Source organism: Semicossyphus pulcher, unplaced genomic scaffold, assembly GCF_022749685.1.
Source record: "Semicossyphus pulcher isolate SPU_LCO1_2020_fin unplaced genomic scaffold, fSemPul1.0.p SCAF_23, whole genome shotgun sequence".
In the NCBI taxonomy this organism is placed as follows: domain Eukaryota; kingdom Metazoa; phylum Chordata; class Actinopteri; order Labriformes; family Labridae; genus Semicossyphus; species Semicossyphus pulcher.
Window position 1 is genome coordinate 17,561,975 of NW_027211697.1, and position 13,431 is coordinate 17,575,405.

Sequence of the window (13,431 nt, forward strand, 5' to 3'; positions counted from 1 at the left end):
AACCCTAACCCTACTGTGTGTATAATGTGTGTTTAATGTGTGTTTAATGTGTGTTCAATGTGTGTGCACTTGTGTAGCTGCTGTACTCGTATGTAGAGAATGTGAAGCGGGTATCTGCCGGAGTCCTGTGTGAACTCGCTCTGGATAAACAGTCTGCAGAGCTGATCGATGCCGAGGGTGCGTCGGCTCCGCTCATGGAGCTGCTGCACTCTAACAATGAGGGAATCGGTACGTTTCTTTAACCCTTCAGGTTTATGTAAACTAACAGAGATGTTGACCAACATCAACTGTTTTTTCTTGTTTTAGAACCGAAAAACTTTTTGTAACTAGTTGTATCCTAAAAACAAAATGTGAAAAAGTTAAATAAAATTCTTAAATGAAACGAAACTGTAGAATTAGTGCCACCTGCTGTTAATCTGATAATGTGAGTGGAAACATGTATTTACTTACATTATATGAATGTAATTTAAATATTCTACCTCTTTGACATTTAAAAAAAAATTATTTAAATAATTAATTTGTGTTTTTTCTTGTGATGACATGACTGTGAGATGTTGGAGGAACTGAGTGTTAATAAATATAAATAAAAGTCTCCCTCTCCCTGAAGCCACCTATGCTGCCGCCGTTCTGTTCAGGATCTCAGAAGACAAAAGTTCCGACTACAGGAAGCGAGTTTCAGTGGAGCTCACACACTCGCTGTTCAAACACGACCCTTCAGCCTGGGACATGGTAAGAACCCTGTGTGTGTTTGTGGTGTGTGTGTGTGTGTTTCACTTTTAACACCACCTTAAAAAAAAACTTTAAAGTGTTAGACAGCACAGATGGCAATAAATGGGGATTTGAAATGTCTACAAAACTGCAACATTTTCAAAAAGGTTTAATCTAATCTTTGATCAGCCACAGTCCAGTTTCTAACCGACTATTTCTAAGAAACAACCCAGAAAACTCGCCCATGTGTTCTGACGATTTAAAGAGACACTTTAAAAAGAAGTTCTTGTTTCAGAGGAACTGATTAATGTTGTAAATTATCTCAGAATAAAAAAATCTTTGTTTTCCTGAACCTGAGCACTTCCTGTAATGCTGTCCAACATGACTTCCTCATTTAAAGGTTAAACAGGATTGGTCAGAGGCTTCAGGTCTCAGTCCTAAACTGGATTCAGATACCAAAGACCAAATGTTCCATAAGGAGTACAACAGGGTTCTGTCCTGGATCCACTTCTGTTCAGTCTTTATGTAACCCTCTGAGGGTCGTCTTCAATTAAAATAGTACTGATAGTCATCACCATGCAGATGACAACCAACTCTATATCAATAATTACCTCTATTTATCACTTTGATGACCCGAGACCCCTTAACTTTATTTTATATGAATCTCTGTTTAAGGATGATTGAACGTTTTCCTCAATTGAATCAGAGGTCATGTTGTTGGTCCGAACTAACTATGACATAAATATCTGCTCTGTTGATCACACATCAATGTTTCTGGTCCGTCAACGGCGCGAGCCCTCGCCCACAGGAAGCGTGTCTGGTCCACAGCGCAGCAGCGCGCTGGCCCAAGCAGCTGGATTGGCAGATCAAAGGATCCCGGGAGAGCTACATTATCGCGCGAGAATTGAGAAATCACACGATAACATCAATGTTAGCAGAGCAACACACAAACTACAGTTCAGTTTGCACATCCGAGGTTGATTATCTGCTCATTTGGAAATCATACAGTGATTTTTGTGCTTCAACCATGGAGGAGTACACTACTTAATTAAAAGTGGTTTTTTTTCGAGATTTCAGTGTGTTGATCTTAAAGTAAACGGGAAAAAACGGGAGTCTGTACCGGTCTGAACATGGTGTTTTATGTTGAAATGACCGGATGCTGTATGCTGCTTTCGTGTGTGACTTCCTGTTTGGAACGATCTGCTCTGTTGAGCTTGATGCGTGTTTGAAGCGGCCTCCGTCAAAAATAGACCCGGAGACGGACCGGGCGCGTGCTGTGGAATCACGATCACTGACTTGAATGGGTGCGATTGACTCCGGAGGTCGCGGCACAGATGGACCGCGCCGGAGTCGGATCCTGTGGAATCGAAGGGTAAGAATGGATTGCAAGCACTGATAGCACCATAAATTGCGCATCATTCGTCCTCACTATCTGCTCTGTCCCAAGGTCCAGTTCACAAAGCAAAATGCCCTGATGATATTCAAGTGCAAACACGGCCATAACGTTTAGGAGATCTGTGCAGTTTGCTCTTGTTTTGAGTCCGATTGTGGAGAGAAACTGTCAGCACCGCTACCCATGTGCCCTCATGCTTTAAATGAGCTCCACACTGACGGAGCTCGAGTCCATCCACAGGTCGATGATGACCAGGGAGAGGAGGGGGCAGCTCTTAAACAGTTTATTCTTAAGCCAAGACTCAACAGGTGTTTTACTAGTTTTGCTGTCTGTAACGCGGCTCGTCCATTTAATAATCCCGTCCTGCATCAGCTCCAGACCGTCTCCACACGTGGACAAAGTGTGCCCTTGTGTTTCGGGTTAGAGCCTCGCACAGCCTTGATTGATATCCTGATTATAATAAAAATAGCAAAATATTATTTACAAACTGTATTTAAAGACATTTAAATTTTCAGTCTCACTAAAGGTGAAGTTGTTGTCACGATCAGTGAAAACTGAGCGTAACAGCCCTTTTAATACTGTGCCGCAGTTCCCACCAGCTCTCTGCAGAGGCTAATATTTCACTGTAACTGCGCAGTGCTGTTAGCGGTGCTGTTTGGGAATATGACTTTTTTTGCCATGAGGTTAATTTGCTTAGAAAGAAGCTACATTTGCCCTGACTGTCTGCATAATGACTCATTTAAATATGAGCAAACAGCATCTGAGACGCTGTTTGCTCTGCAGCACAGTTTGGGGTGTTTTTTAACCCTTTGCGTGCGCTTGAAGAGTCTTTTTGTCTCGTCTGCACAGGCTAAGTGCAAAAGCTGCACAATCCTTTAGTGAATTAGGTCAGAGTGTTTTACACAAACTCATAGGTAGAAATTAGTTTTTGTGTCAGGAAAGAGAAACGTATCTTTTATATGAATGTATTGAGACACCGTCGGTTCATCGCCAACATAGTGTACTTGTTTCCATCAATCGGCAATCACCAAGCCAATCCGATTGCAGGAAAACCATGTCATCTCTCTGTCACATGCAGCCTGACTTCAAACAACATGGCTCATTAGATTTACTTTAAAGCTTTCTTCTACATTAAAACTTTGAAACCACTGTCTTCTTCTGCAAAATTCATTAAACATTAAGTGGAAAACAACCAAAGACAGTTTACAGACTAGAAAGCTAGTTAGCCTAGCTGCAGCCCATGATACAGCATGTAAACACCAAGATTCTGTTCAGATGCTGGTTTGGTCCTTAACCCTCGATAACCCTGATCAAACTGTTAATGACTTTAAAGTACAAGTTTATGTTTGTTACTCAGTCTGCCATCTGCTGTCAATCAAACATATCCTGGATGCACACACACACGCAGGCACACACACCTGTCTGTGTTCAAACTTTACTGAACGGTGGTTTAAAAGTTGTGTATATGTTGTTCTGTGTCTTCAGGCTCACTCTGCTGTCCCTCTGGAGGCTGCGTACCTAACTGATGGTGAGTACTTTGATCTGCAAGAGGAAACTTATAAACATGTTTTATTCTGTTGTGAAATTTGCTTGAAAGTTCATTTAAACCAGTGATAGTATATTTATAGTGTAGTAATAGTTATTAATATTCTTGCTTTAGGACAAACTGGTCAAGGTGGGGCAGTTTTAATCTCCACTCCAAACTCATTTAACATACGTCAGTTTGTCACCATGATCTTGTTTAAATGAATCTTAATAAACAGCCTCACTTTGTAGGTGTTGGTTTTTATTCTGTTTGTCTGAGTAGTATCGTCCACTTTGTTGTCTAATGGTGTTTCAGCTGAAGCTGGAAACAGTGAGTGTGGAGAGCAGAAGAGGAGCAAACTCCAGATACTCCAGAACTCATTGCTTCATCTGATGATGATTTATGTTTTCATTCATCTCTAATATTAACCACCTGCTTCTGCATGAAAGTCTCTTTATTCCGAATCAATTCTTTCGTCTGAATTTGCAGTCTGACTGTTAGCTGTAATGACAGAATTGGAAGTCTTGGAAATATTTATAATTTATTATTTTGGGGCCTTTCGTCTTCATTGATCGAGCAGTGAAGAGAGTCAGGAAATATGGGGAGACGGAATGAAATGCACCAAGTGGCCAAGGTCAGAGTTGAACCAGCAGCTGATGTAGTGAGGACTTTTCATCTGTATGTGTATGCTTTACTGACTGAGATAAACCAGCATCCCGGTAACATTTCATTTATAACTTATCTGAATAACCGCTGGCTTCACTCACAGAGACTACATCGTCAGAGACTACATTATCATTGTCATCACAGTCGCTGGGTTCAGTGTCATTCCAGCTCTTAGATCATTCACAGCCTGGTCTCAGATCGTGTCTGATGTCAAATAAAAGTGTCATTTTGCTTTCCTTCCAGAGATCAGTAAGGCAAGGCAAATTTATTTATAGAGCACCATTCAAACATAAAGCAATTCAAAGTGCTTTAAAACCGAGAACATTAAAAGAAATGTGACACTTAGCAAAACATGTTGTTCTGGAGTGCAGCAGAACAAAAAACTAAATTTATTCACATTATAACCACTTCAACAGCATCGAGTCTTTGAGTGTAATTGATCGGCCTTCCAGTTATGGCGCCGTAGAAGACAGGCGTGATGAAATCAGCTCCCATACGAAATCCTTATTCAGACACCGACACAAGTAAAGGAACAACTCGATTTGCTTCCTTAGGCCTGTCAAAAGACAAATGCCCTCTAAAGAGACCGGGTCAACGTAAAAAAACAGACCTGCTGCTTTTGTTGCAGTCCCCGCTAGCATAGCCTGACTTGATGCTAATGCTAACATGCAGCCACCATGGTTCCTTGTGGAAATGGATAGCTTCCACAAGAATCCAGAGATTAAAAAGCTGAACACTGTCTTAATCAGTGGAAAAAGTCATTTGTGACAACAGAATATTGGTAATCGCATTAATGACATTGAAAAGAAACATGCCAATCACGAAGAAAGCCTGAATTTACTCCGTCAAGACTTCGTTAATAACAAGAAAAGAACAGAGGAGGAGATTCATGGCTTAAAAGATAAGTTGGACGACCAAGAAAATCAGGCAAGGAGACAGAATTTAAGGCTGGTCGCTTTCTTAAAGCTCCCAAATATAGTGGGCTCGGAAGACGGGGATCAGATCAAAATAGAACGTGCTCACCTTACACTCTAATGACGTCCCGATGAAGGAAGCCTCCTGCAGGCCATAGTGATCCGGTTTCTCTGCTTCACGGACATGGTGAAGATTCTGGTAGTGGCGCGGAAGAAAAAGTCACTCAAGTACAGCAACTCGAATATTATGATTTTCAGAGACATATCAACAGTTCTTTACAGAAGGAGGAAGGCTTTCGCTCCAATAAAAAGCAACTTCATGGCAAGAATATATCCTTCAGGCTGCTGCACCCAACGAACCTGAGCTTGGACCTGCCGGAGGGAAGACGCACCTTCAGCTCCCTGCAGTCAGCGGAGAACTACTTGAAAAAACAGCACCCTGATGTATTGGCCTGATTGCGATGCTGACGTCTTAATGCTGACGTCTGGTCCCAAGTACGTAGCTGTAGCAAAAAGTTAAAAATCGAACTGATATGGACTTACTGGTCCACAGCAAAGTTTATTTTGATGATTGTATCATGACGCACTCGCTGTTATTAATCAGAGCAGCTGGTTGTCCTCACAATATTGATCACAGGTCACCCTCAGAGCTAAGTTATGCTGAATGTGTGCTTAGTTTACAGTTCTTCAATGCGTCTGTATCGGTTCACATTTTCATCTGTTTTATAAGGATATACAGTACTGTGCAAAAGTTTTAGGCAGGTGTAAAAAAAATGCTGTAAACTACGAATGCTTTCAAAAATATAAAGAATTGTTTATTTTTATCAATTTACAAAACGATCAGTGAGCGAACAAAAGAAAAATCTAAATCAAATCAATATCTGGTGTTACTACGCTTTGCTTTCAAACCAGCATCAGTTCTTACAGGTACACCTGCACACAGTCAGGGATGTTGTAGGATTATAGTCAGGTGTATGATCAACCAATTATACCAAACAGGTGCTAATGATCATCAGTGTCACATGTAGGTTGAAACACAGTCATTAAGTGAAACAGAAACAGCTGTGTAGGAGGCTTAAAACTGGCTGAGGAACAGCCAAACTCTGCTACCAAGGTGAGGCTGTGGAAGACAGTTTCATGTCACAGGTCAGACACCATGGCAAGACTGAGCCCAGCAACAAGACACAAGGTAGTTATACTGCATCAGCAAGGTCTCTCCCAGACAAAGATTTCAAAGCACACTGGGGTTTCAAGATGTGCTGTTCAAGCTCTTTGGAAGAAGCACAAAGAAACGGGCGACGTTGAGGATCGTAGACGCAGTGGTCGGCCGAGGAAACTTAGTGCAGCAGGTGAAAAACACATCGAGCTTATTTCCCTTCCAAATGGGAAGATGTCCAGCAGTGCCATCAGCTCAGAACTGGCAGAAACCAGTGGGACCCAGGTACACCCATCTACTGTCCGGAGAAGTCTGGCCACAAGTGGTCTTCATGGAAGAGCTGCAGCCAAAAAGCCTCCGACATGGAAACAAGGCCAAGCCACTCAACGATGCACGAAAACATAGGTTTTGGCCGACAGAAATGAACAACCCCCCTGCTTGGAAGCAAATAGAGCAGTACCATGCGGCAGACATGCTGCTGGCTGGCAGTCCCTTTATTTGGTCATTACACGTTGAGGAATGGCACAGACTACACATTTATTAAACATACATCTAAATTATGGTCAGTTGTACAATCACGTCTCAAAAGGGGAATACCTTTGCATAGAAACACCCCCTCCCATAATAACCCTGCCTTAACAACAGCACAACAGAGGTGGTGTATCCTGGGGGTCAAAACATTTGAAGACCTTTATGAACACATCATACTCTACCTACAGGTTAGACATGACATTAGCACACAGCAGGGTGGACATCCTGTTCCACTAGACTCTCTTCCGATTGATGAGATTTTAAAAGATATTCCACCCCCAGGAGTATTGACTGCTGAACCTGAAATCTAGGGCCAAGTAGAAACAAGATCTTGAATTTGCTGAAGACAGTGCCTGGGATGCAGTTTGTGAGAGAGCCCAAAAGTCGCGCCAAGCTTTTGCAGTTTAACCTTGTTGGTACCTCACCATGTGGCTCAAACAAAGGAGAGGCCTACTTGGGAGATGAGGAGCCTGATAAGGGTACTAAAACACCACAAAGACTCAGGGGGTCCCTGTGACACAGCCAGGATTTCATGCAGGTTATAAAAGACACTGAAATCCACATATCTTTGCCTGTCATGTGTAGCCAGAGTTGCATTAGGAGGTACTTTTTCCCTTTTAGCCTTTCCACAGCGACTTGAGGTAATTTTTCTTGTTCAAGTTAACTTTAACTGCACCAGCGCGCAATCAGCTCCAAGCTGATTAAACAGAGGCTGATTAAACAGAATTCCTACTTTTTTCTAAGTAACTTGAACGCATCGCTGCACCGCCTCTCGTCACCTACAGAAGGACCAACACCAGTGTTGTCAACTTGGCGACTTTCCCGCTTAATCTGGCGACTTTTCAAATCCTCTTGGCGACTTTTTTGTCAAAAGCGACAAGCGACAAATCTAGTGACTTGTTCTGGTGTTATTGGAGACTCCGACTTCAACGCACGTATCGTTCTGCAGTTACTGTCCTCAACCAGCAGCAGGTGCTGCCGTGAGCCCCTCCCCCGTCCCAAAGCACTCTCAGGCGGTCAGCCACGCGCAGCAGTCCCAGCTGCAGTCAGAGCGGAGAGGAGACCCACACCACTCCGCGTCCACACTGCAAATGAAACCTGCTGATCCTGCCCTGGCTTACAGAGCGGGATGTAAGTGTACATCATTTTTTAAAATTTGATATTCTAACATTAAACAATACAGGAAAAAATGGATTCATGTAATGTTGGTCAAGACAAAGCATTAGTCATGAAGTTATTTTGAGAAATGATGGTCGATTTCAATGGAAAAAAACAATCAAAAGAAGAAAGTTAATTTATAGTTCTAAACATATTTAGGGTGTTTTTTATAAACTTCGTGTCTCTCCCAGAACGTTATTCCTCTCTTCTACAGTGTCCATTACAATGGATGCAAATGGGCAATTATGCAAATTAGGCGATGACGTCATTTAGCGACTTCTAGGACAGCCAATAGCTACTTTCCTTACTGAGGAGTTGGCAACACTAACCGACACAGACAACGTCTCCGCCACCAGAAGCTCGTCGACTCAGGATGTTTTCCTCTTCACCTGCACGGACAATCTGCCCGAATCCATTCACGAGCCATCTTTGTTCGCGCCAAGGATCACGCCGAGGATCGCGCCGAACACTGGACAAAACACACGTTGATCACTACCAAGAGTGATCTCAAGTAAGAGGCGTTTGTCTGGGCAGAGATAGCTTAGAAAGTGTGTTTATTTATGTTAATGTGAAACTGCTGCTTCTTATTGATTGGGTTAGGGTTAGGGTCTACTGTAACCCACACACACCTTAAAGGTACAGATCTCGTGAGCACAAAGCTTAGCTTTTTCCACGCCATCTTGTGTAGTTTATCAGGCCAGGCCACACCCATTTTCTTTGTTCAATTTCCGCAGACTTGATCCACCATTTTGAACACACGCGTCGCGTGGGAGTGCCGCCATCTTGTCCTTTCTCTCTGCATTATTATTTCTGTTATTATTTCTATTTCTCTTTTATTTACGTATTTATTTATTTATTTATTCATTATGTAAGCTATTTTGTTATTAGGGCTGTTTTATGGTGCGTAACCATGTTTGTATTACATACTATTGAGCAGTTTACTATCTATACTTAGAGCTCTTATTTTGAAAGGAAAAGGAAGGGAAGTTGTTGTGGGTTCGGCAGAAGCGGTATAAACTGGTGTGGAAGTCTCTTAATAAAAAAGTTCTCCCGATGGAGTCTCCATGGTTTATTGTTTTGTAGTTCTAACAAGTCTCGGTGCCTTCATAATCCCTCGGTTACAGTAATATATTTATTTATTTATTTTTTTCCCGATATTTCAAAGCCATTTTTTATATTTGTACTTTTTGTGTGTGTGTGTGTGTGTGTATGGATGTGAGTATGTGTAGGGGTTCTTGGATGGGTGAGGTAGGCGGGTTGTTGTTCTCCCTGTTGAAATGCTCTAAAAATTGAAAATACCAATAAAAACATTGTTAAAAAAAAAAAGTGTAATTGATTGCCAGAACATTTCCGTCTCTTTTCTTGTCTGTGTTGGGGGATTCTCAGGGGTATTGAGCGATTACTGATTGGTAATCTGCTCAGCACGCATACCAAAATTACACAGCTCTGAAGTCGCAGACTAGAAAATCTTATTTTCCCGACGGACACAGATTCACACACAGCTCTCGCCTTAAACGAAAAGGATTCACTATTTGCTCCATCTGTGTCAGGGGCAGACCTCCCTCACAGGGGTGCTGTGATGGAGAGATCCACACACAGTCTTTGTATCCTCAACACTCACCAGTTGGTATTGAACTTATGATGTATTATTATTGGTTTAATTATTGATTTAAAAAATTTACAACATGATTTCAAAATATCAGCTGCAAGGTGTGAACTAAAGCAATTAAGTATTGATGAAGATAAAATAGAGTATTAGATTAAAATATAAAATCATTTAAAAGTAAATAAATAATTAAATTAAAAGAATTGAGTAAGATTAGATAAGAAGTTCTGGGAATGCAGCAGTAAATAAAAGCATGTTGACACCCGTTTTAAAGGATAGGATGGAAAGGAAGGATCAGGTACTCAATAGATTAATAGGGAGATTAAGATAACTTAACTTTATTTAATCCTAAACTGATGATGACATGCAAAATGTATATTATCACTTCTTTAGAAATCACACCTTCAGCTAAAATTATACTAGACTCTAAACAACCAACAACGATCAAAGACAGAGCAGGATGAAAAGAGAAGGAAAAAGAGGGATGGACAAGAGGACAAGAGGAAGATGATGGAGAGAACTAAAAAAGATGAGAGAGAGAGAGAGAGAGAGAGTCCTCTTTGTCAACGTTCTTCTCTCATTCCCTCTGAGGACTCAAATCCCTCCATCCTTAATTAACGTTCTTCATCCCAAGTGTGTGTGTGTGTGTGTGTGTGTGTGTGTGTGTGTGTGTGTTGAAGTAATCCTCCATAAAAAAATGACACATGGAGATCCCAGCTTTAAATAGGACCAATACCCTCCTAAATCACACACACACACACGTACTCACACACACACACACACACACACACACACACACACACACACACACACACACACACACACACACACACAAACACAACCACACACACACACACAGCTGTGAGTAATGGAGGTCAGTTGAAGGATATGATTTTATCTTAGTTACAACTTCACTCATCCCTTTATCATCACACATTCATCCTCAGTCCTCTCTGTATTTGAGCTTCAATGAAATTTCCCAGCTCCAATGAACGCTGCATTAAATCACACTGCTCTTGTTAAATGGTCACTTAAACACAACAGTGATTGTCGGTGATAAATATAATAGATGTGTTTGGCTCATGTTTCAAAGTGTCAAATGTCACAATTAATAATAATAATGATGAGACAATAATAAGTGCACAAATATATCATGAATAATAAACGTAATCTATCAGAAAAGAAAAGGATAATGTTTTATTTCATGTTTATATGATGATAATATTCATGTCAATGTTACAATGTTACAATGTTACAATTTTATTTAGCAGACGTTTTAGTCCAAAGCGGCGTACATCTGAGAGTAAATACAACACAAGCAACGATCGAGACAGGAGGGAACGAAGTCAGGAAGAGCCAACACTCAGCTTCAGGTGTGACCGGACACTGGTGCTGACAGGAAGTGTATAGGGTGTTTTTTTGTTTTTGTTTTGTTTTTTTATAATAATCATCAGCAGCATCAACAAGGTCAATATAGTCATCATCATCATCATTAATATCCTGATCAACATCAACAGCATCCTCGATGTCATCATCATCAATAGCATCAACATCATTAAGGTCAGAGGTGTTCATAAAGAGCTGGGTCTGTAGCTTCTTCTTAAAGGTGAAAGGGAGTCGATGTCAGTCTGTGAGTTTTAAAGAGAATCTGATCAGTTTTCTGTGTTTCTCTCAGAGTTGGACGGTTCTTATCCTGCCTACGGCTACGCTGACCTGCCTTTGGACACCCTGCCGCTTGACCCTGACCTCCACGAGCCCTACATCCCTGAAATGACCTTTGACCCCAGACAGGCCTATCCTGAACCACTCTAACAGGTAAACAAACACACACACACACATTCTTGGCTGCTTGTCTTATAGGATTGATTTTCTCACTTTTACTGAGAAATGGACGTTAAATGAGTTTCCTGCTTAGTATCACCTGTAATAATAACATAACCTAAAGGTTAAAATGGGAACAACATTCAGTACGCTAGTTTTTCTGTCTTGGACTGAACTCCGTTATGGCATTTATAGAGATCCAACATGAATCCACCATGAGCCAAGAACTTCCTTTAACAGGCAGAAACCTCGTGCAGAACCAAAGTCATGGTGAACACTCATCTAACGAGAGAGAGAGAGGCAGGTTCTTTCATCTTCTGTTTAAAAAAGTTTGTATTGACAATTTTTGTGCTGAACCACGAATGTGAAAGTGAACAATACAAAGTCCTGTAGATTCAGGTATTCACAGAAAGCAATATTGTGTGTTATGTTGACTTCAGTAACACAGCTTTGAGTGACTGGAGTCCTGCAGTAACTGTGGAGAATCACATTCAGCTCCATACATTTAAATACTCATCTCTGTATCTTCTTCGTTCTCCATCAACACACAGACTGTTTCTAAGAGTCTTCACTCTGCCTTAGAGTGTCTGTTTCTTTAACCTTTAATATGACCCACAAAATTAGCTCCTGTACTGATGGACGACACGTCTTCAACACGTCTTCATACTTACATGTTGGTGGACAAACGTGGAACATGACGTTAACAGTTTGTGTTCAGCCACCAGAACTATTTGGTTTTGCTTTTACTGTAACACAAATTGTGGTTTGGATAACATAAACAGGCGAGTTAAGTTAGTTAAATGATGTGCTAGGGTAATATTATGTAAATGGATTGACTGTGGTTTCTTATGGGACGTGAATGACTCTCATATCTATGTTCTTATCTGTGTCTATGATCAGTTGGTTGTTATCTTCAGTCTCACCACTAGATGTCACTAACCTTGCACACTGCTACTTGAAATATCTGAGTGGTTTTGTGTTGAAAAACTTTTAAATGTGAAATCGTATTGGCTGTGGTATATCAGTACATTTTGTTTAACTGATTTGGTCTTCCCACCGTTTTGAACTGAATATAGATGACTATGTTTGAGAGTAATTGTTGTTTCATGTTGCAGGAGAATTAAACAGAAATGCTGAAAGAAAAGAGGAAATGACCAAATGAAGAGAGACTGAATGAACGGATGAACGAAGAGAAAAAATGACAAAGTGAATCAGACCTGTCTGATGGGAGAAAAAAAAATCCTATATGGCAATCAAGAACTTTGAAAAGAGGTTGCTTGTTAAAAAGAGGTTTATTGTTGCAGTAATGAAAAATGTAATTTTGTTATAATGTTTTATTGTGGGTGGACGGGGGGGGGGTTAGGGTTAGGGGGGTTCTGAAGTTTGGAGGTGTTGTTGCACAGGTAACTTTTTGAAGCAATCAAATATGGCAAAAAGCCTTAAATTGACAGTTTGGGATGTTGGAGACCAAACTGATGATCTTTATGTTCCAACATTTCATCTGTGATGGATCAACAGAGAAAATCAGCTGAAATGTTACAGCGTTAATGTATAAGTGTGATGTCAGTGATGCAATGCCTGTTATAATATTAGCTGTGGTATACAGGGACTTTTTTGTAAACAGAATCATTGAAAACACCCGCACTAGTTAATAAGTTCCATCACACCACAGTTAACTTTGACCCCAGTTTAACCTGCTTTTTACTACAAAAACACCACAAACTCTGACAGGACTACAGATTCTTCCTGATCAGCGTAACCTCATCTTTGCTACCAAATGCTACCCGTGTCTTTAGATGTCTCCTGTATGTATTTGAACAGTGCACATGTTCAGGGTGTCCATGTGTGGTTGTTGCATGGTAGTATATCGTGTATTTTCACCTCTACATACTGACAAAAAGGAAGTTGAGGGTTTATAAGCCATTGTGGATTACAATAGCCATTTTGGAAACC

General features: G+C 40.9%; 1 protein-coding gene across 2 annotated transcripts in view; it reads left to right on the forward strand.

The window, feature by feature from the left end:
* Nucleotides 1-12,815, forward strand: part of LOC138602639 (junction plakoglobin-like) — a 42,262-nt gene extending 29,447 nt beyond the window's left edge. Inside the window, exons 13-17 of one of the 2 annotated variants that reach the window (XM_069674144.1) lie at nucleotides 78-228; nucleotides 608-729; nucleotides 3,587-3,629; nucleotides 11,333-11,472; nucleotides 12,594-12,815. In XM_069674144.1, the coding sequence (XP_069530245.1) occupies nucleotides 78-228; nucleotides 608-729; nucleotides 3,587-3,629; nucleotides 11,333-11,469 (453 nt within the window). In that variant the 3' untranslated portion in view covers nucleotides 11,470-11,472; nucleotides 12,594-12,815. Of the gene's footprint in view, nucleotides 1-77; nucleotides 229-607; nucleotides 730-3,586; nucleotides 3,630-11,332; nucleotides 11,473-12,593 lie in introns of those variants that run through there. The other variant, XM_069674145.1, reaches the window with a different exon arrangement.
* The last annotated feature ends 616 nt before the right edge of the window (nucleotides 12,816-13,431 follow it).